Here is a 23,836-nt window from a genome sequence, read left to right as displayed (position 1 = left end):
TTAAAAAGAAATTTAAGAAACCAATAAAATTTAAAATCACTATTACAAAATATTAGTGTTATATCCCAATATAAAAAAAGTCACATTTACAATAAATTCAATTCTTGTAAGCAAACACGTAATGAATGATTAGAGTATAAAAAACACAATTTTCAGATCAAATATATTTAAATTAATTTTAATAAGTACAAAAAGATAATGTTTAGCATTAATCTGCATGTGATTAATTAAGAATGTTTAAACAGCAAGCATACTGACACATTCAATAAGGGTCAAGTTATCTTACATACATAAAAAATGACTTTTCCCAATTACAGCAAGGTCACAAATTACAAATATAATTAGCTTCAGAATGATTTTTTCAAACAAGAAAACTTACCATACAAGCGTACTGTCACCCTGAAAATTTAAAATTAATGAATACTCAAAGTTTAGTTTTGGAGCTTTATCATGCATTATCTATGCATGTGATTGTATTATTAATGTGTAGCAAGAGGAAAACATTCCTTTCCTTTTTGTTTTTTACTTTTCTAATTTAGCAACAAGTATGAAGCTTTCTTAAGTTCCCATGCATGTGACCTCTAAAGGGAATATTTCATGAAAGGTCACATTCCTCTATTTGGAGCACCCTAAAACCTGAATTTGTATCTGCTCAAGAGAATCTTGAAAAAAATGAGATACCAATAAATCTGAAATCCATTATGGAGCAGGCACCCAAGATCAACAATCAAGGACTTATCCATGGATGGTAATGTTTAATTCATGAAAACTGTAACTCAAAGTTCAGTTTCATTTAGGCCTTTCCAATCATACATTAAACTTGTTCACATATTATGCTGGGTTTAAAACACAGCCAACTGCTTCAACTACTGTGTTGAATATTTAAAAATAAGTAATTGGGAACAAATCTTTAAGCCATTATCCCTAATGTAATTCTGTCTAACACTTTTGTTTTGCTTTCCTAATACCATTTGTTTTCATAAATCAATTTTGTTGGAGTTACACTTATCTATCCAATAATACAGGCTTGCATTTGGCAACTTGTTGTAGTAAAATAAGTCTTCTAAAACAAAGCATGAAAAACAAATTTTTATACCAACTAAGCTAATTTTTATACCAACTAAGCTAATTTAACACTTACAGTGCCAATACTGGTATTTATATGGTGTCAGATTAGACTTCTTTCTATAAACAGTAATTTGCAACAAACTAATGAAATCAATACATAATCCTTGAAGTTCATGTTTTAAAAGTTATAAAACCAACAATATGGCAAATAAAAACAAAATCTCTCCAACCCCTAACACAAAACTGTCAAAAATTTTTTTAAAAAAAGAAGAAAAATAAAATAAAGAGGGAAGTGCTTATTATTTTGTGTGCTAATCAACTGTAATCATTTTTTATACATTATTATACCTATGGACCAAAGAAGAAAAATGTAATATATTCCCAGAAACTAAATTGTAAACAATATTAGTGAATAGCTAGTTTTACAAAAAGGGATTCTTTGTTGCTGTACAATTCAAAAAGATATAAAATTAACCAGAGACAAATACAGTAGATGACTTGGTATTTACAAGTGATCAACAGGATATTAAATTTAATGGAGGCTTTAACAAACCTCCATTGAGAAACTTGGAATTCAAAGATTTTTCTATCTTACCTTATCAGCACAATTGTGATATCATTTTGAATTTAATGGCTCAAAAGAGCCAACCAGAAATACATCAGAAAAATGTTGACACCCTTGTAGGAAGGATATTTTTAAGAATATGTAGGGCTCAAGACTAAATTCCAATGAATAAATTGGTTGGATCTATTGAAAAAAAACTATTCTATTGACTAAATTAATCACTAGTTTAATAAGAGCTATGTTTGGAATTAGATCCATTATAAAATAAATTGTTTAGATTTCATAAATTTCTCAAAATATTCTTTTATACCTGGAAAATACACACAGATACACACACACACACACACACACACACACACACACACACACACACACACACACACCCCTACTTCTAATCAAAGCTAAGACCTTATTAAAGGTTCTTTGAAAGTATTACTTTAAACTGACACACAAACCTGTTCTTTGTTCTTCCCTACTGGCAATATTAACTGATATTATGTATTAACTTCAACGTAAAGTGGTTTGAAATGGGGTATATAATTACATGTATTAAAAAAAGTTCATCATAAAAACAGGCAAAAATACAATATTTTACCTAAATAAGGTTGAAAACTGTGGTCTAAATATGTTGGATAATTAAGAATTTTTGAGAAAAACGATATAAAATTCTTATAAGAAATAGATTTTCATTACCTTTCCCAAATGCCTTTCACATGAACTTAATCTATCTTAGTATTTTAATCATGATGCTTACCTTGATAGAATCATGACTGTTAAATATCTCTGTATATACTTATGTATGTATAATTTCTCACCTTTCTTAGAAATTAAAAAGGAGAAATGCCTCATTAGGTTTAACTAGCAACAGACATTTTTCAAGTGGGTTTTTCTCTTTGATTTTTTTCCCCGTTTTTGAAGTCTTGAATTTGTTTTTGAGTTTGATGAAAATATGAGTGCATAAATATTAATGGAAAAGATTAGTATCTTTCATATAAATGTTGATAACACAAGATTATGGATATTAAGAATTTTATTAAATGCTGAATTTCATTTCTTAAAGCATGAATTCAATAGAGAAAAATATCATAATTTGTCTTGTCCACACTGTTATGATTTTGATTCAGTGTCTCTGGTTCCTAAGCATGCAAGTGTTAAAAATAACCACACCCCACCCCAGTTTTAATTTTATGCTTCTGGATACTTTGGATTAAGAAAAGGTAAGCCCAAGGTTCCCATAAGACCTCAATTAAAAAGAAAATAAGTGCACTACAGGGTAGCAATCAGTCAACTCATAATTCTCTTGAAATTCTGAATCTTTTTATAGGAAAAAAATCTGAGAATTACTTCAAACATATGCAGATGGATATAGGAATGCCAGAAGACTAATAACAAGAACACCAGTATAATAAAGCTATTAATATGGTCCCAAATTTCAAAATAAGTCATAAAAATGTTGATGTTTCACAGGCATTGTCTGAGGGTAACAAATATGAAGCATTTGAAAAAAAATTCTTAATAGATAATGAAGAGCCATGACTTTGCAGAAGGTGGACCTGAGCTACTTCCCTTATCCTCCCATTGGGATGATGACAGGCTGTGTCAAAGTACAACATCCATAGGCTCCATAGAGCTTCTCTGCCCTTTTAGAACCTATGATATTATGGCAGAGTTGAGTTCCTTCAACCAGCAATATGAAAAGAGCCACATCATAAAAACTTTATATATATATATATATATATATATGTATATATATATATATATATACACACATATATATATGTATATATACCAAAAACTGTGAGTGAAGTAATAGCTTTTGTGCTCTTTTTAAACAAACTATGAACTATTCAAAAAAACTGGAAATGTGGCTCAGGGGGATCATTTATCCAAACCTGAGATAAATTCGAAATAGAGAGATCCCTGAAAAGACTGCTAAACATGAAGATTGGCACTTTAAAAATCACTGAAGTTTAAAAAAAATTATTAGATGGTTCTATATTAGTTCCATTTTATATTCAAACAAATAGAAACATAAATAGAAGAAAAGAGCAAAACAGTCACCATCTTACCACACTCGTGATCTCATAGCTCAATAAACAACTCTCAGTGCTAAATTAAGTTATATATTACATTTGGTCTTTTATTTCAAGTCTTTATAAGAATGAGATGCACTTTGATTTTCAACTGAATTCTGTGGATGTGATGTGAGTGGTAGTGACACCATCCAGATGGCATGGCTAATAGTAGGAGGTAAAAAATTTTTGTTGAACAAACATTACCTTAATCAGAGCAGTAACTATACAATAATGAGATTATATCTCTATATATGTACATGTATTTATCTACATTTTGTACATACCATAACTCTTTATGTCAATATACAGCTGCATAAAATAGTCATAATATTATGAGCCAAAGAGACAATTGTTAGTTTATTAAAAATGTTTCCCAAAAAATTAATCTTATTTTAATAAATCCATGTAACTTTTTTGTGTTTTTAAAATGATTTATGGAAGGGAGAATAATTGTAAAGACTCTGCTTCTATAATTTAAAATCCTTTTCCATGGAGCATCCTCCCTCTCTCCAGCAAGACTAAAAGCCCCTTTCAATTTATATAAACTTTAAAAGATTAAGAAGTGTGTAAGAAAAAATTCCACGAAAGTAAGAGAAATAATAGAAAATCCTGATCCACATTATTGGAATATCTCAACCGTCAGGATATCATTAGGCTCAAATTAGATTTTAACAGTTGGAAGTAAAAATAAAAATAACAATAATGATAACTTTTCTGGTCAATCTACCATAAATTTTAATAAAACAGGTACCATCAATGCAGGTGCAGCCTTTTGCCAAAGGTACAGATGAGTCTTTTCTGTTGTCCTACAGAAACTGCTATTCACAAATACTTTTACATATGTACATATTTATAAATTTATAATGTATAGTCACACATTAAGGGGGAAATGCAGAACTTATAAGAACAATATTTAAAGTGTCAAACAATACATATCATACAAAGCATTTTTTATTGCTTGTCTTCAGGCATTGTGTACTGTCTTAGACTACCATACCCTTCCCCAAACAGCCCAGAAGAGCTATGATATATTTAAATGTGTAAGAAAATAGGTTATCTTCCATTCCAGTGTATGAATAAAGTGCACTTTTAAAAACAATTTAGATGACAAAGAAGATGCTTTTGGAAGGGAATTAAAGAAATACATTAATTGGCTCATGTAACAAATTTATTTTATTAAGGATTATGGATTACTTTTCGTGAGGGCATTTTTAATGTCAAGGCTGTCTTCACCGCAAATTCTGTTAATAAGATGCATTTGTGACCTTGGTATTAATACAATCATGCAAAGCACATAACAGAATCACACTCAAACAAAAGAAAATGAAAAAAAATAAAATTTAAACGAGGCAAAGAAATAGCAGTTTTTGTTGTGATTTTGCTTATTTCCATAAGATACTCCTTTTATTGATTTTATGAACATACCTATTTATGCACTATACTGAAATACTGTACAAAACTGCAAGAAATGCCACTATTTGACTACTTACGTTTCTACAAAAACACCATCATATAGGTGTATCTATTAGTAAAAGTCAACTAATAACTGCTAATGTATATGTGAGTCAAAAGGATTTTAAGTTTGCCCAAAATGTTGAATCTAGGCATGAGACACAACTATTAATTTCTATTAACATATTTCAGGGACATAAAGAGTATTTTTTAAATACTGAAAGGAAAATGAATTTTACTCATTAATAATTAGTAATTATATAAAATTGAAAATTGTGGTTTCTAATTTAGCTACATGTTTGTGTGTGTATCCTAATTGAGCTAATTGTGTGTGTGCGTGTGTGTGTGTGTGTGATGTCTGTGTATGTGAACTAATCCGCAATCTGTTGGTGATGCTTTAAAGTTTCAGTTTAAAAATGTTCAACTCTTACCAAAACCTCTTCAGGTATACAAAGCTGCAAATTTGAGTCAGAGAAATTTAAAGTTGCAATTTACAAAAGCAGATTTACATTAATTCTTATCTGAAAGAGCTGCTTTCAAGACAGAAAAATGTGCCAATTAACTGCCCTTTCCTTTGTAATTAGTGGCTTCTGAGTCCTGATGAAAAGAAGCCTTAAGGCAGAATTTGCAGTAAACAGGAAAGGAGAGAATCATAGAAGTGCTTATATATATTCTGTGACTCCTATGAATTCTCATTGATGGGAGTTTTTGGCACAATTTTCTAATCCAGTATGAATGTTGTTCCACAGCAGCCAAACTGGATGTTTTTTCCAGTTTCCAGCACCAAGAAAATTTAGCTGATCAATTTCAATACAACACATACTGGAAAGAGTAAGACCTATTTATTGTCTTTTTCTTTTTAATTTAAGGTAGTTTCCAATGATTAAAATAATCTGTAGGATTTCAATTATTACTTTCAAATAAACTCTAATGCTAAAAATGTCATATCCACGACATTCCAATAGTTATTAAATTCTAGGCATAATGAACATCTTGTCAGGGTGACTCATAATTATTTGAATTTGTCATGCTGTAATATGTACATGGCTATGGACACTCTACAGGGTAATTAAAAGCTGATTTCAAATCTCTAGTTTCTCTTCTGATGTGTACTAAGCTTCCAATTATACTAGCAGGGATTCTGAGCACTTGGGAAGGGAACTGATGTTGCAGATATGAGGTTCTGTTATTTAGAGGAATTCATCTTGGAACGACAATGTTACCTTACGTTATAGTTAGGCAACAGTAGAAAATACTCCTATGTAAGACCTAAATCAAAAGGGTCCATAAAATGTGGTGTAGGATCTCCATTTTCATCGCTGTTAGGAAAAGAGAAAATAAATCAGGTCATCTGAAATCCACTTTAAACCAGTTCCTAGGGTAAATCTTTTAAAAAGGCAATGGCTTTTTGGGCATGGGGTGCTTTCTGCCTGCAGTACCACAAGTTAGCAAATGCGTGTCTCTATTAGAGGTCTATAAGCTATGTTGCTATATACATACTGTACATGTTGGTTCACAAATTAGCAGCTATTAGTCAGACTGTACATGGCAAAACAAACCAGGTTTAATGTTGCTATACATCCCAAAGACAACCTGTGTCTAGATTCAAGGACTGACCCCTAATACAGGTTCTCTGTTTAAGTATGTAGCCCAGTAAACTAAATTAAATGTACCAAACAAAACTGGGAAAACTATTCTAGACATTCTGTCAATTTTGCTAACACTGTTGAAGGTTTTCTTGGCTTCAGCTGGCTTGTTTTCCGGCTTCTTGTTGGGCTCTGGCGTGGTTGCACTCTTGGAGATGGTGGAGAGAACTGGGTCTTTTGAAAGATTCGGGGCATAATTGGCAACTGCCACTGCATAAGCATTGTTCTGTATCATGACAGAGGCTTTTTCTTTTTTCTATTGAAAAATACAAGAATTAACAGAATGTGGGTTGAGACTGCTTCTTAATATTTTCCAAACTCCAGTTCAAATTCTGAAGAAAAGTATCTTGATAAGCATCATTATCCATTAGAAAGAAGGAATTTAGGGAAATAAATGTAGTTTATTAAGTCCTAAAACCATGAGGGAGAGGAAACCCCCAGAGTAAATCAATGATATCATTTTCCTGGAGAACCATTTTCTTGTTGTTTACATGGAACACTGACAATCAAAAATACAACTTTAACAAATGACACATTTTTGACTCTTACAAGTCACTCAAATATTTGTTGAATGAATGTGTGAATGAATAAATGAAATGTAGACATAATTTAACATGAGAAATGATCATCTACAGTGAATGAGCTCAAATTTTGAATTAATAATTTAATTTCTTTAACTTGATAACAGGATTTCTCCCCTTCATGTCAAAATCATACAGTAATGTTTTACTCAGATGGTAGGAAATTGTATCCATATACAGATGTTAGTGTAATAAATACTAAGAACATAGAAGGAAGATGAAATACAAACTTCTGGATTTCTGCCTAGCTCATCCACATGTTTCTCTCCAGTTCAGTTCTCACCCACTTTAGTCTGGGTCACAGTTTTCTCCTGCCTGGACCAAGCAGCATTCCTTTGTACTCTTCCACTTGGCTTGACTTCATCCAATCATTAGTCAAACTACAACCCCCATGGGGACTTTTTAAAGACATAAATTGGATGGGGTCACCTGTCTGCTTAAATCTCTTAAATACCATCTCATGGAACTTAGAATAAAATCAACACTTCCTGCCATGGTGTCTTTTTTTGTTCATTAAATACCAGTCTCACTGAAATAACTTGCATTTGGAGGACTTCTTTGTTTGATGCCTTTGGCTATGCTACTTGTGATAGGGCCAGAGTAAAGGGACAAAGTAGGTAATTAAATAGTTAATCCCACTAGGGGACTGTAAGTAAAGAAAAAATTATGGGAGACTTCTGTAAGTTAATGAACACTCTAGAAAGTAGGTTTGCTTAGCCACAAAACCAAGCAGGCTTGCTTAGCAACAAAACCATGAAACAGAAGCACGAGACATGCCCCAAAACAATAAAACGATGGTGGCATGAGACCCACATCCTGCCCAGTGAGCTCAGTAAATTAATGTTTCCTAGGACACGTTCCTATGTGCACACTAAAAACAAAAATATAAGGAAAGGTGACATACTAAAACCTGAGATGATTTCACATTTTTAGCATAAGTTACTGCCTTTTCGCTCATTTCCATTGAGGCATGACAGTCCCAGCTTGACCATGTAGGGACAAGAAAACTCCCCTGCCTGACATGGAGGAGGAATTGATGATAGAAGTATGACATCTACTCAAGAATGAGGAAGAAGGGGTTTTTTCCCCCTCCCACTGTTCCTTTGATTATAAAACTGTAGCCTGCTAAGTTCTTGGGGCACAGCACCCTCTGGCCTGCCTGCTTGTAAGCCTCACAAGCATCCTATTCTAATATATCACGTCTTATCTATCTCTTTGTCTCTCACTTAATTCTTTCTGCACTGAGACATAAAGAACCGGAGCTCGGAGTCCCCTGAAATGCCACCTAGTGGTTTCACTTCCTCATCCTGGAATGGCTTCCCTGCATCCCATTTTCCACATGATCAATACCCTCTCATATTGTGGTCTTGGTTGAAGTGTCATTTCCTCAGAAAGTACTTCCTAACCACTCTATCTAATGTCATCCTGGCTCCCCATCTATACTCTTTTAGAGCACCCAGTTTACTTCCATCATGTCATTTTTCAAAATGAGTAAATTCTTTCTTTAGTTGTGTGATTATTTGACTGACATCTTCCTTTCCTATTAGAATCTAAGTTCAATGAAGGATGGTGCTATTTCTGTCTTGTTCACCATTATAACCTTAGCATGATTCCTTCCATGAAGTAGAAAGGTAATATGTAACCAAATTAATGAAACCTGAAAATATTTACTCAACATTAAATAATAATATTTAATGAAACCTGGAAAACTATTTAACTGCACTTCTGTATTAATACAAACTCATTGCTAGTTAGCTAAATGCAAACAAATTTGAGCCAGCAATGAATTATCCAAAATAGTGAATAGTGTAAATCAACAGATTTATAGGACCAACTGACCTAGAACAGAATTTCAAGTATCAGTATCTCACAATGTCCAAGTAAAATAAGATAACAAAGGGCCTCTGAAAGCCCAGGAGGATCTGTAAACAGGCCCAAGTTTCCTGTCCTTCACTGACACTGGGTTTCTCCCTCACCTCTTTCCCTTGCTGATAAGGCATTCTTCCAGAACTGGCTGGAGCAAAAAAGGAAAAGGGGTAAGGGATTACCATTTGTAGCTTTATGAAAGCTATAAAACAGCTTTTCTCATGTTACACATGGAGGGTAATCCTCAAGCATCTAACTGGTAGCAATGATAACTAACACCCTGTGAGCCCTAGGACGTGTCAGGTTGAGTGTTAAGCCTAAGGGTGTCATTGCTGACAAAATTCACTACTGGATAAGAAGTAAGTTCTATGTTGTAACCCCAGGTTACAAAATCAGAAACAGAAGCTAAAGAGGTTTTGTGACATGACCAGGTCTCCTGTCTACTAAGTGGCTAAAAAAGCACACAAACTCAAATGTATGTGGCTTCCAAACCTCTGCTTGGAGCATGCCTCGTGACTACCTCTGAGGAAGCTTGTGAGTATCTTTTTCTCAAGATTTTCGAACTGAAGTTTATATTACTAGGTCAACCTTCTAAAAGGACTTTTTAACCCATAAAGTTCTGACATATAGTGTTTATACTGTTATTATTTCAATTATACCTAAACATCACTTAAACTGATATCGAATTGCAGAGATTGGGCAATGCAGAATTCCTAGCAAAGTTCCTGGCACAGGGCAGGCTCAGAAAATGTTTGCTTCATGATAAATGAATGACATCTACTAGAATGATTACTGCGATTATATATATATATAATGTATATAAGCATATAATGTATTTTATAGAATACAATAACCATTTATTAGATTAATAGAAATAGATTCTAATAGTGTGTTCTGCAATTCTATTATGTAATTATCCCAAAAGTCCTCAATTTCAACATCTATAGATGTAGGAGACTGAGAAATAATAAAATAAGCTCAACTGAAAAACAATGCTGTGGAATTTCCACGTTTGTGGAAACTGTTTCACTTGTGATTGAGACATATAAGAGGGAAGTGGGAAAATATGACTATACACTAAAACAACAAATGATTTATTTTTATACATTATCTGGGGAAAAAAAGTAAATTATGCTGCTTTAGAATCAGTGGATGCTGTTACTTAAGTGAAATGAAAAGGGAAGATAACCCATACTAATTAAACTTTCTTTTTTTTTTTTTTGCGGTACGTGGGCCTCTCACAGTTGTGGCCTCTCCCGTTGTGGAGCACAGGCTCCGGACGCGCAGGCTCAGCGGCCATGGCTCACGGGCCCAGCCGCTCCGCGGCATGTGGGTTCCTCCCGGACTGGGGCACGAACCCGTGTCCCCTGCATTGCCAGGCGGACTCTCAACCACTGCGCCACCAGGGAAGCCCTAAACTTTCTATTTTTTAAATGACGTTTTATAAGAATCAGAATATTCTGAGGTTATTACTTTATTAGAGTGTCCAAATATATAATTAAAATGTTAAGTCTGGAAAATTCCTGATTACAGAAATCAAAACATCTTACATCATCGTGGCAAACCAGTTTTGGCTTTCTTGGAGTATTAGATAAAATGAAGTGTTAGTAAATTGAGCAAATGCTCTAGCTAAAATATAGACACCTAGTAGTGAAGTGACCTAGGATATAAATGAAAATAACAATCACATAGTTTCAGAGTTGGAAAGAATCTCAGAGACTGAATAAGGAAATGGAGCTTAGAATAAGGAAATGAAGCTCTCATAAATACAACACTAAATACAACAGTCTTTGGAGAAAACCCCAGGTTTACAAAGTGGCAAACTTATGCTCTTTCTACATACCATGTTGCTTTTTTACAGTCATTGTGGCTACTAGAAAGCCCATTACTTGTAAAACAACAACATGCTCCCTTGTCAGATGCTATTGTTAACTGTCTGCTAACCATCCTGACTGAGAAAAGTGATACTTACAGAAGATTGTTTGAAGGTTATACAGTCCATCCACTTCTCTAAGTACTCTAAAGTCTTTCCTTGGATTAAACTGGGCCATGAGAAAGCTATATACTTGGACCATATTAGCTTAGCTCCTTGAAGAATTGCCTTCACTGAGTTGTATATTAATGTAATGCCTTCAGCTTTTATTGAAGGGGACTACAAGAAACATCAATATAAAATTCATTACTGCTTTTACTGGGAAAATGTTGACATTACTTGCAATAGCATCCAACTTTCCCTAATATAAAACCCATATGATATTGTTTAAAAAAGAGATTTTTAGTATAGGACAATCGTTCTTTCTGAGGAAATTTATACATCAATTTTTTGGTTTAAGAAAGATAAGTTTCCCCCATGGTTTACTCTCATAGCCAAGAAGCTCAAGATTTGAATCTCAGCATAATCTAGCTATGAACTACAGTTAATGTTCTGGCCCAAATGGTGGACATATTTGCAGTCTATTTTCCTTCATCCTGATTTTCTACTTCTATTTATATCTTATTATAATAATTTAAGTAATGCATTCTTTTGGTAAGCTGCCTGAAATGCTTTTGGAACAAGGCATGATGTTTAAAAATGCGTATAAATGAATAAAAACACCTGAAATACAATGTTTTCTATGAATTGCATGGAGTGAGTCACAAAACAATGGCACATTTCATGTTAGTTTGGATATTATGGTACTATGCCTATATTTCAAGTAATTTAATATATAGTGTATTTCCAGAGAATATGCTTTTCTTGGCCAGCGTAGAACAACTGACTCAGATTTAGAAATAAAAACAATCTCGAGACAAAAGGTATTTTTAAAAATTTAATTCAAATAAACTATGTGCTAAATGCTATGTCAGGTATTGGCAGAGAAATAATGAATAAGACAAAACTATTATCCTCTTAGATCAGGTAACCTACTGTTAGAAACAGATTTGTTTATAATAAAAGTATAATTTAATGAGGTTACATAAAAGAAATTCATGCCAGGTACTGTAGAAGGATAATGGGAGGATGGCAATTAGATACAATTGGATAGATTTGAAGGAATAAGTAGTTCATCAGTTAGAAAAGAAAGGAGAGGGCATTTTAGCAAAAGGGCTGAGCACATCTAATGCCATGGAGATGTGTAGGGGCATGGAATTGGGAGATGTTTTTAATGGCTAGAGGAAGCATATGAGCATGGACTTTAGATTTGTGTTCAATCTTGGATTCACCACTTATTAGATGTGTGATCCTGAGCAAGTAACTTTACTTGACCAATCTTATATTTCCTCATTTCTAACATGGAGATATTCCCAGGCACATAGTAGTAGGTGCACAATAAATACCACACACACAAAATTTCTTATTATTCATCATGTAAACAAATATATGAGAAGGATATATATTTGGACCATATTAGCTGAGCTGCTTGAAGAATTGCTTTCAAAAATTCATTAAAGAGCTGAAAAATTAAATGAACAGATTTCTGTTTTAGAAAGATAACTCTGGCACTACTATAGAGGATGGATTAAAGGGAGACATGATTTAGAGATAATGAGGAATAAAGAGTCTCAAAATAATGAGAGCTGGCAAGGGCATGGTCTATGACATATAGGTAGGAGAATGGACACCATTCAATGACTGATTAGGTCTTAAGGGTAACTTCCAAGTTGTTGGTTTCTGAGATTAGGTTTTGCCATGAACTAAGGTATATATGAAAAAAAAATGTAGGCATTTAGGAGATTTTTTGTTTGTTGTTTCTTTCACCTTTTAAAAGAGATATGTAAAGACTGAAATGTCATATTCATGTAGAAATGCCTAAGGAACAGGTTGGATATATGAGCTTGGAAGTTAAAAGAAAGGTATGGAGTATAGCTGTAGATAATAACTGTGGAAGGTAAGATAAAGGTGTTGGCTGTAGTTGTGATTTGGTTATACTTCATTAATTCATACCATATTTATTGAGCAACTAATATATACTAGGCCCTGTGCGAAGGGACAAGGATAAATGATTTATTAAAATAAACATGGTCATTGTTATCATGATCAGTGAAGGAGGTAGTATATAAGCGTGCAGTTACAAACTGTGGTAAAGAATTAAATGCAAAAGAGCAGGATACTATACACACTTATAAAGTGATCCAATTATTCAGGGGTGTGGGGAGCAACTGTTCAGAAATTTCCTGAGCATTGGTATATGTGCTGAAGTTAAGCACATGGGTTTTACCTGTTTGGATATAATAAATAATGAACAGTGTTGCTGACATTCCTACAAGTATTGTCAGTAAAATCCTTAAAGTGAGAATCACATATGAATAGTAAAAACAAAAACATAAAATAAATGTAAATGACTATCTTTGGGGATAAACAACAGCAGATGCTAAGGAGATTGGATCTACTCTGAACTCAGGCAAAGAATCTCAAAGAACAGAATGAATAGTGGTAGCTGCCAAGATTTGAGGAAGGAAGTTGATATTCTAAGGCCTGTTTTAAAGGCCTAACAGAAGAGAAAAAGTTGCTGACTTGGGCCTGAAATGGAATCTTGGACTATAACAGTATTCAATGGATTCAATGGGGATCCCTTAAGAATGGAAAATTATCTTATCTGAAAATGTAGAGGTCGTTGCTGTCCTTCAGTTATAGGACAATGAATGGAAAGAATTACAGTGAGCTGAGAATTAAACTAGAAGTGAGAACATACACATTATAAGCAATGTTTTCAAAAAGCTTGAATGGAGAAAAAGAGGGTGGAATCTGATAATGGGGGAATGGGTGACATACAATCTGGAGAGAGTTTTGGTTTTGCCTTTATGGTAAATTAAACATATTAAGCATCTTCAGAAACTTAAAGCAAGGAGACAGTTGAAAAGGAGAAGATAGCTTTGAAGAAGTGAGAGAAGAAAATAATAACTGATACTTCAAGATTGAAAAAGGGACAAGAAGAAAAGAATCAAGAGATGGGGTGGAAGTCTTGAGGAAGTGGAAGAACACTGGGTGTAAGAGAAGGTTCCAGAAGAACTTGGGAGGTTGCATAAGTAGATATTTTCTTATATGGAAGGGCATAAATATTTGCCCTTCCATATAAGTTGGATTATTTGATCCACCACTACATTTTTAGAATGATAAAATTTTGTTGACTAATTTCACACCTGAGGCTAAAGGTATAGTGTATACACTTGTGCAAGATCACAGAGCAAGGTAGGCTTTGTCTTCTAATAGAGGGCTCAAATGTGTCTTGAATAGGAAGTGAGTGGATTTATTTGCAAAAACTAACTTTAAAGATCAACAGAGCACAACCTACATGAAAACTGTATGTTAAATACATATCTCTTTCTTTCAAACATATAATATTAATATGAATCTCTGAGTGATTATTCTTATGAGACAAATTAATACTTGCCAGTTAACAAACCTTTAATAACTTTTTATATACTCTTTGGATTGACAGATAATTTAAGTGCATTTACTCCTGTTTACTAACTTCAAAAAAGAGGACTTCCTCCAGTCTGGTTAAACTGAAAGGATGCCAATTTGGCTGATGGATAAAAACTTTGTATTTCAGGAAAATTATTGTTCTCCACTTAATTAAATCTAAGGATAACTAAAGCAGAGGTAAATTGCGCTGAAATATTTTTTTTAGGCATACGTGCTAGTTTGGGGCACTATACTAGATTTCCTTTTAGTTCTAAGGACCTGGTTACTTCCAAGGTAGGTTTAGGAAATACCTCCCCAGATTCATTTCAATCATGAAAATGGATTGAGTACCCATTGATAAATTCACCACTGTAAAGTTTTAAAAGTCCTTCCATGAAAGCAAAGAAGTCTTCTCATTGGTATTACATTGCCAGATTTAACATCAGAAACTTATTTATTCTTTTATTCAACGAAACTTTCTGAAGTGCCTACTAAGTGACAGGCACTGTGCTTGGCACTCTAGCTGTGGAAAAGTGATTAAGAACAAGCAAGGTGCCTGATATAATGTTCCCTTTAACTTATCCACTGAACTTGAACCACTTATTACTGAAATAATACAAATTTGTTAGTTGTTTTCCTGCAAATTAGGTTGGAACATAAATGATTTCAACCTAGATTTAGCTTCACTATGTGTGATCTGCTATATGGGTGGAGTTAAATCCAGTATTCATCAGTAGTAGGTTATTGCTTTTAGAATGCATTATCAAGAATGTGTTTTTCGCATTTATAGGTACTTCTCTTTTCCAAGTTCAGGGGGTGAGAAGGCATATTATTTGATATGCCAAATCACAATATCAATTCGATTGACACCCTCATTGCATTAAAAATAATATATCAGTATATTTCTACACAGGGCATTTATACTACAAACCACTATTTATCTTTTGTGACATATTTACAAAGCATTTTATCTTCAAAAAAAGTTAGTATGAAAGTGCATGTGTAACTAATATAAAAAGAAGTAATTGCATAGATAGCAATGGAAAAGGCAGTATATTTTATGGGGAATGAAAACATCAATCAACAGTAAAATGCAATGGAAATGGTAAAATAACCTAGAAGTTAAGCATGGAAAATTAATCAGATTCCCTTTAATATTTACTCATTGGCTATTAGTATACAAAACATAGCTTATAAAATGAAATAAACCAGCAGTCTTATGAGAACTTTTACAGTTTACAAAATTAGGGAAAAAGAGCAAGACTTTTAAACTATAACATCAACTGTTTGTACGCTTTAACTGCAATATTGTCATAGAAATTTGAAAAAAAAATTTGTATTCAAATAACTGAAAAGGAAAATCAGCAAGTATGTTATTCCAAATTTAATGGAAGGGTATTCAAGTAGATATTTTATTAAAAAGGAGCCCTCCAAGTAGAACTTTTTACTATTATTAAGACTACATTATATCTCATTGTGACATATACAAAATCTCCTCTTAAGACAGATGAATAATAATCTATAGACTAAGAAAGGAAATGGCTATTTATCAATGCACAAAACTCCCACTTCCTTCAGTACTTGAAACCTAAAAATAGACACCTGAAATAATTACCAAAGAAGTTAATCTTCAAAACAAATACTTTTTCTCTTATAGACTTCAGGAGCAACTTAAAATGTCTAGGCATTTCTACCTAGTTACTTATTCCATACAACACGGGAGAGATTACGATGCTGCCAGTCTTTTACATCCAAGCAACAGAGATGGGGGTAGGTGAAGAGTAACTCAGCCCACCTGATAGGGCCTAAAATTCTATAACTGGGAAAGTTAATGCCCACTTTTCTTTTCCAAATCTTTTTCCTATAAACCAGCGTGGTTAAGAGCATGAATTTAATGGTCAGGCAGATCTGGGTTTAAGTATACTTATTAACTTGTGTGAGCTTGAGCACGTAAATAACCTCACTAAGCCATCCATAGCTTCTTCATCAGAAAAAAATGAGAATTAAAAAGAAACCCTAGTTATAAAGTTGTAAAGATTACATGAGAGAACATATCTAAAAAACTTAGCACAGTGCCTGACACACAGAGCTCAAAAGATGCTAGGAAGTGGTTTTAACAGAAGTAATACTACCAGCACTCCTAAAGGATTTCAGGCAAGAGCGTACTTTGAAAGAAATCTTTTATGTTTGAATGTTCTTAATGTCAGTTTTGAGGAACAGTATCTGTTGCAAGCTAAATCTGTTGGAGGATTCTCTTAATCACGGTGAGAAGGAAGTTCTCACTTACCTTGTCATTTACTACACTCTTTCCATCCCAAGCCCATCCTCTTTTGGTGAAGTAATTAACAGTTGCAAATTCAATTAGGGCAGAGAACACAAATGCATAACAAACAGCAATAAACCAGTCCATGGCAGTTGCATAAGCCACTTTGGGGAGAGAATTCCGAGCACTGATGCTTAGAGTTGTCATTGTTAGAACAGTTGTTACTCCTGCAGAAAGATAGGAAGCAAAAACATCAACAAATACCAGCAGGACAGCATTGGAAATACTTTTTTTTTTCTTTCCCAAAGGTACTTTCAGTGCCACCTCTAGCCATTAAAAAAGCAAACAAAAATCTTCAGAAAGAAAACAGTGCAAAGTTAATTATTGTAAATGGTTATTATACTTTTTGAAGTGATGACTCTGAAATGCTTTCATTTTCCATTTTTGTTTGTATGAATCTCCTTTTTCTCTTAAATACCGTTGAGGTTAGAAAGCCTGGTGAAACTGAAATAGAATTTCCTATGAGGAAAGAAGGACTTGAAATTGACCAATTGTCCATTAACATTAATTAAAAAAAAATCTTTCACAAAGCCTCACATTAATTTGTTCATCATTTATTTGAATCATTCTAAGCAGACGACCAATCATCCACACTAGTAGTCACAATAGAACTGTGATTAAGAAGTTCTTCATTCTAAGTATAGCTACCTAAGGATGAAATTAATTCTGGATTGCCTAGCATTGTGAGGACATAATTTCTTTCATAATGCAGCTTAGAATCTTCAGAAAATAAAACAAGCAACTAAATCCCAAACCTTATAAAATTTAAATCACTAAAAAGGTATATTATATACCTTTGTTGGTTTAATAAATAATTTCGTTCCTTGCATCATAAAGCTTTTCTGCCTATAGTCTGGGAAGTCACAGTGGTTAAGTAAAAAGAAAGCAATAACTCAGAAGCCAGTCACAGTATCAGCAGGTCAAAATGTCTACAATTACCTGTTTTATCAGAGATTCAAGAGAGGATTAATTATATACATAGGGGATACATTAAATTAAAAGACAATTGAAATGTTAAAGAAATGTTCATTCATATACTGAAATTTTTTATATTTTATTTTTTACTTTCCCTTAGGATAAATAAAACAGCCTTTTTTCTCACTTACCATAGAGTTAGAAGTTCAAAATAGCAATAATTCTATTTAATCATGAGTGAATTCATCTGGGAATATGATGGTAGTAGTAGGGATAAAAAGTAGAAAAATAAATTTATCTCACCTGCTGCTGAGTCAATATTAAAAAACACATTTACAGAAATACATTGTGTTTGCATGCATCAAACTGTGAAAGGTTTTAGATGGTGTCTTCTTTCGAGAATTTGGTAGAGGAGAATAATTAAATAGAACACATGCCAGATACACCTACACATACCCACAAACACAACCATATCCACCTGTACACACACATACACACACACACATATATATACATGGCAATGCAAATGATGAATCAATATATGAAACTATATTTAACTTCACCAGCAGTCAAGGAAAAAAAAAGCAATAATGAGATACCTTTTCAAAACAATATTAACAGCAAAATGTTAGCAAAACTTTAAAAGATTGATACTATCCTGGCATTGAAGAGGATGTGGGGCAATTGACATTCTCTTTAATAGGGATTACAAATATCTAAGAGACTGTTGCCTAATCTGAGGTCATAAAGATTTAGGCCTATATTTTCTTTTGAGTTTTATAGTTTTAGTTCTTACATTTAGGTCTTTGGTCCTTTTTGAGGTGATTTTTGTGTATGGTAGATGTCCAAATTCATTCTTTCTCATGTGGATAGCCAGTGGACCCAGCAACATTTGCTGAAAAGACTTTTCTTTCCCCATTAAATGATCTTAGCACTGTTGATGAAATCAATTGATCATAGATATATGGGTTTACTCTGGACTTTCAATTCTATTCCATTAATCTACATGTCTGTCCTTATGCAAACTTCACAGTTTTGATAACTTAGAGCTTTAGAGTAAGTGCTGAAATTGGGAAGCAGGAGTTCTCCAAATTTCTTATTCTTTTTAAAGATTGCTTTAGCTTTTCAGGGTTTTACACTTTCCTATGATTTTATGGCCAGTTGCTCATTTTTTCAAAAATGGTCACTGGAGTTTTGATAGGTAGTGCATTGAATCCCTTGTTTGGGGAAGTATTACCATCTTAACTACATTAAGTCTTCCAATTCCCAAACATGGGGTACGTATCTATCCATTTTAATCACATATACATATATCATCTCCATTTATTTAGAACTTTAATTTCTTTCGGCAACATTTTTTTTTTTTTTTTTTTTGCGTTACGCGGGCCTCTCACTGCGTGGTCTCTCCCGTTGTGGAGCACAGGCTCCGGACGCGCAGGCTCAGCGGCCATGGCTCATGGGCCCAGCCGCTCCGCGGCATGTGGGATCCTCCCAGACCAGGGCACGAACCCGTGTCCCCTGCATCGGCAGGCGGACTCTCAACCACTGCGCCACCAGGGAAGCCCTCGCAACATTTTATAGTTCTCAGTATACAAGTTTTTCATCTTTAAACTTAAATTTATTTATAGGCATTTTATTCATTTGGCTGTTACATAACTAAAAATAGCCTCTTCTTAATTTCCTTTTCAGATTGTTCATTGCTAGTATATACAAACAAAACTGATTTTTTTAATGTTGAGCTTGTACCCCGAAACTTTGCTGAATGTATTAGCTCTAATAGTTTTTATGTGGCTTAATAAAAGTTTTCTATGTATAAGAACATGTGATCATGTGATCTGCAAATAGAGTTTTACTTCTTCCTTTCCAAATTGGATGCCTTTTATTTGTTTTTCTTGCCTAACTGCCCTAACTAAAGCCTGAAGTATGATGTTGAATAGAATTAGTGAAAGCAGACATCCTTGTCTTGTTCCTGAAGTTAGAGCAAAAACTTTTAATCTTTCACCTCTAAGTGTGATGTTAGCTTTTCTTTGATCCTCTTTGTTGGGTTAAAAAGTCCTTTTCTAGTGCCAGTTTGTTGACTGTTTTTATCATGAAATGTGTTTCATTTTGTTTTTCAGAATCTACTGAGATGATTTTGTGTTTTTTCATATTTCATAAATATGTTTGGTATTACATTGATTGCTTTTTGTATGTTGAACCAACCTTACATTCCTGAGGTAAACTCTACTTGGTCACAGTGCGCAATCCTTTGTATGTGTGGCTGGTTTCAGTTTGTTAGTTTCTTGTTGAGGACATTAACATCTATATTCATAAGGGATGTTGATCTGCAGGGTTTTTTATTTCCCTTGTGATTTCTTTGTCTGGTTTTGGTATCTTGGCAAAATGGCTCTATAGAATGAGTCAAGAAGTTCCCTCATCTATTTTTTCAAAGAGTTTGAGAAAGAATGGTGTTAGTTCTTTCAATATTTGGTAGAATTAACCAGGAAAGCCATCGACCTTAGGCTTTTATAGATTTTTTTGATTACCCACTTCATGGCTTTACTTGTTATAGATTTATTCAGACTCTTCAGTCAACTTTGGTAAATTTCTGATTTGAGGAATTCATCCAGGTTATATAATTTTTTGGCATACAGTTGTTCACAGGTTCCCTTATAATTCTTTTTATTTCTACAAGGTCAGTTGTAATGTGCCCTCTTATTTTCTGATTTTAAAATTTTGAGTCTTCTCTCTTTTTTATCTTGATCAGTCTAGCTAAAGTAAAGACTTGACAATTTTGTTGACATTTTCAAAAACCAACTTATGGTTCTATGTTGATTTTCTCTATTGTTATTTCCTTTCTCTATTCCATTTATCTCTGTTCTAATTTTTATTAATTCCCTCCTTCTTACTTTGGGTTGCATATGCACTTTTTTTTTTTTTTTAGTTTTTAAGGTGGAAAGTCAGAATATTAATTTGAGATCTAAAAAAAAATAATGTAGATGTTTACAACCATAAAATTCTCTTTGAGAAATGCCTTTGTTGTATCCCACAAGTTACAGTATGTTGTATTTTTATTTCCATCCATTCTAAAGTATTTTCTACCATCTCTTGTGATTTCTTCTTTGACCCAATGGTTATTTAGAAGTTTCTTATTTAATTTCTACATATTTGTAAATTTTCAAATTTTTATCTATTATTGATTTCTAATTTCATTCCATTGTGGTCAGAGAACATGCACTGTATGATTTCAATCTTTAAATTTACTGAGAATTGTTTGTGGACTAATGCATTGTCTTCCTGAAGAATGTTCCATGTACACTTAAGAAGAATGTACATTCTGCTTTTTTTGGGTGGAGTATTCTATAGATGTCTGCTAGATATGGCTGGCTTATACTGACATTCAAGTCTTCTATCTTCTAGTTCTAGCCACTATTGAAAGTGGGGCATTGAACTCTTCAACTATCATTTTTGTACTGTTAATTTCTCCCTTCAATTTTGTCGTTATAGTCATGTATTTTTAGGCTTTTTTGTTGGGTGCATATACATTTATAATTGTTATAACTTCTTGATTGACTCTTTTATCATTATTTTATATTCTTATTTGCCTCTGGGAAAGTTTATTGTTTCAAAATCCATTTTGTCTGTTACCAGTGTGGACAGTCAAGCTCTTTTTTTGGTTATATACTATTTCCATCCTTTTATTTTACCCTTATTTGTATCTTTGAATTTAAAGTTAGTCTCTTGTAGACAGCATATAGTAGGATCATGTTTTATTTTTTGTTATTTATCCATTCAGCCAATTTCTGCATTTTAACTGATGGATTTAATCTATTCACATATAGCATAATTTCTGGTAAGAGAAAAGTTACTTCTGCCATTTTCTATTTATTTTCTATAGGTATTTTATATTTTTATTTCTTAGTTCCTTCATTACTTCCTTATCTTGTGTTAGATATTTTTTAATGTACCATTTTAATTCCCTTGCTATTTCTTTTACTATTTGTGTTTGAGTTACTCTCTTAGTGTTTGCCCTTGGGGATTAAAATGTCTAATTTGAATTAATACCAGCTAAATATCAAGAGTATACTAAAAATTGCTCCTTTATAGCTCCATACCCCTCTTTATGCTGTTATTATCACAAATTACATTTTTACATTGTGTGCCCATCAATATAGACGTACAATTCTTGCTTTGTGCAGTTGTCTTTCAAATCAGAAATAAGGACTTACAAACAAAAAAATACATATTTATACTGTCTTTTATATTCACCTGTTATTATCTATTTCTTTCTGTGGATTTGAGTTACTATCCTTTCATTTCAGCCTTAATGGTTTTCTTTAGCATTTCTTGTGTGACAGTTCTGCCATTGACAAAACTCACTCATTTTTTGTTTATCTGGGAATATCTTAATTTTTGAAGTGTAGTTTTGATGGATATAGAGTTCTTGTTTGAGAAACTTTTTCTTTTGACACTTTGAATATGATATCTTACTGTCTCCCAGCCTCCATGCTTTCTGATGATTCGTTAGCTGTTAATCATATTGAGAGTTCTCTTTACATGAGGCATCACTTTTCTCTAAGTGGTTTCAAGATTCTCTTTTTTTCCAGTTTGATTCTGATGTATCTATTCATGGGTCTCTTTAAATTTATTCTATTGCTGATTTACTGAGCTTCTTGAATGTGTTGATTTGTGTTTTTCATTAAATTTGAAAGTTTTTAGTCACTATTTCTTCAAATATTTTTAAAACCTTTATCTCTCTCCTTTCCTTCTGTGACTACCATTATACATATACTGACATGCTTGATAATATGCCTGAGGTGTCTTGGGCACTGATTATTTTTCCTTATTTTTTTCCTTTCTGTTCCTCATACTTAAGAATCTTAATTGACCTATCTCTGAATTCAGTGATTCCTTCTTCTGACTGCTTAAATCTAATGTTAAGTTCTTCTAGTAAATTTTTCTTTTCAGTTATGGTACTTTTGAATTACAGAATTTCTACCTGTTTACTTTTTATAATTTCTATCTATTGATGTGATATTCTCTGGTGAGACATCATTATTATACTCTTCTTTCATTCTTCAGACATGGTTTCCTTTAGCTCTTCTATTTTAACTAATGTAGCTTATTTAAAGTCTTTGTCTACTTAGCCCAACACCTGGGCTTCCTTAGGTACAGTTTCTAATGAATCTTTTTTTTTGGTAAATGGTCTATACTTTTTTTTTTAATTTGCAGAACTTATATTTTTGTTGTAAACTGGACTTCTTTTGTTTTTGTTTTTGTTTTTGTTTCCAGTACGTGGGCCTCTCACTGTTGTGGCCTCTCCCGTTGTGGAGCACAGGCTCCGGACGTATAGGCTCAGTGGCCATGGCTCACGGGCCCAGCCACTCCGCGGCATGTGGGATCTTCCCGGACCGGGGCACGAACCCGTGTCCTCTGCATCGGCAGGTGGACTCTCAACCACTGAGCCACCAGGGAAGCCCATAAACTGGACTTTGAATACTGTAATGTGGCAATTCTGGAAATCATATTCTTGCCCTCTCCAGGGTCTTTTGTCAATTGCTGCTTGTATTTATTGTCTCTGTTTGTTTAGTGACTTTTCTTAACTAATTCTGTAAAGTCTGTATTCTTTTCATTTGGGATCACTTAAGTCTCTGTTTTCTTAGCTTAGTAGTCATCTAATGATTGCATAGATTTTTGCTGAAACACTTGAAACCAAAAAAACTCTCAGTCTTTGTCAGGTGATTCTGTGTGCAGGTTGGGATATGTCTTCATCATTCAACCAGGCAGTTTACAACTTTGCCTTCGCATCCACTTCCTGCTTGTATAGAGGCTCAAGGTCAACAAGAGGGGAGAGCTTTGGGCTTTCTCAGTCTTTTTTTGTGTATTCACATAGCTCTATGTATGCATGTGGCCTTCTAGATTCCAGGAAATATGTCAGTGCTTTTCAAATCACTTATGTACAATTCATTCACCAGCTTTT

The 23,836-nt window shown here is 33.5% G+C and overlaps 1 protein-coding gene across 2 annotated transcripts in view; it reads right to left on the bottom strand.

Annotated features, from left to right (window-relative positions):
• Positions 1-6,765: 6,765 nt before the first annotated feature.
• The window catches only part of GABRA2 (gamma-aminobutyric acid type A receptor subunit alpha2), a gene marked incomplete at both ends in the record, with an annotated part of 126,594 nt that continues 109,523 nt past the window's right edge, over positions 6,766-23,836 (bottom strand). The window contains 3 exons of one of the 2 annotated variants that reach the window (XM_082653175.1): positions 6,766-7,062; positions 11,226-11,405; positions 16,927-17,129. In XM_082653175.1, the coding sequence (XP_082509301.1) occupies positions 6,766-7,062; positions 11,226-11,405; positions 16,927-17,129 (680 nt within the window). The remainder of the gene's footprint in view (positions 7,063-11,225; positions 11,406-16,926; positions 17,130-23,836) is intronic. The other variant, XM_082653176.1, reaches the window with a different exon arrangement.

The sequence above is a fragment of the Grampus griseus genome, assembly GCF_964374135.1.
Source record: "Grampus griseus genome assembly, chromosome: 4".
Taxonomy (NCBI): Eukaryota; Metazoa; Chordata; class Mammalia; order Artiodactyla; family Delphinidae; genus Grampus; species Grampus griseus.
The sequence above is the reverse complement of the archived record's forward strand: the minus strand, read 5'-3'. Positions and strand labels throughout refer to the sequence as shown.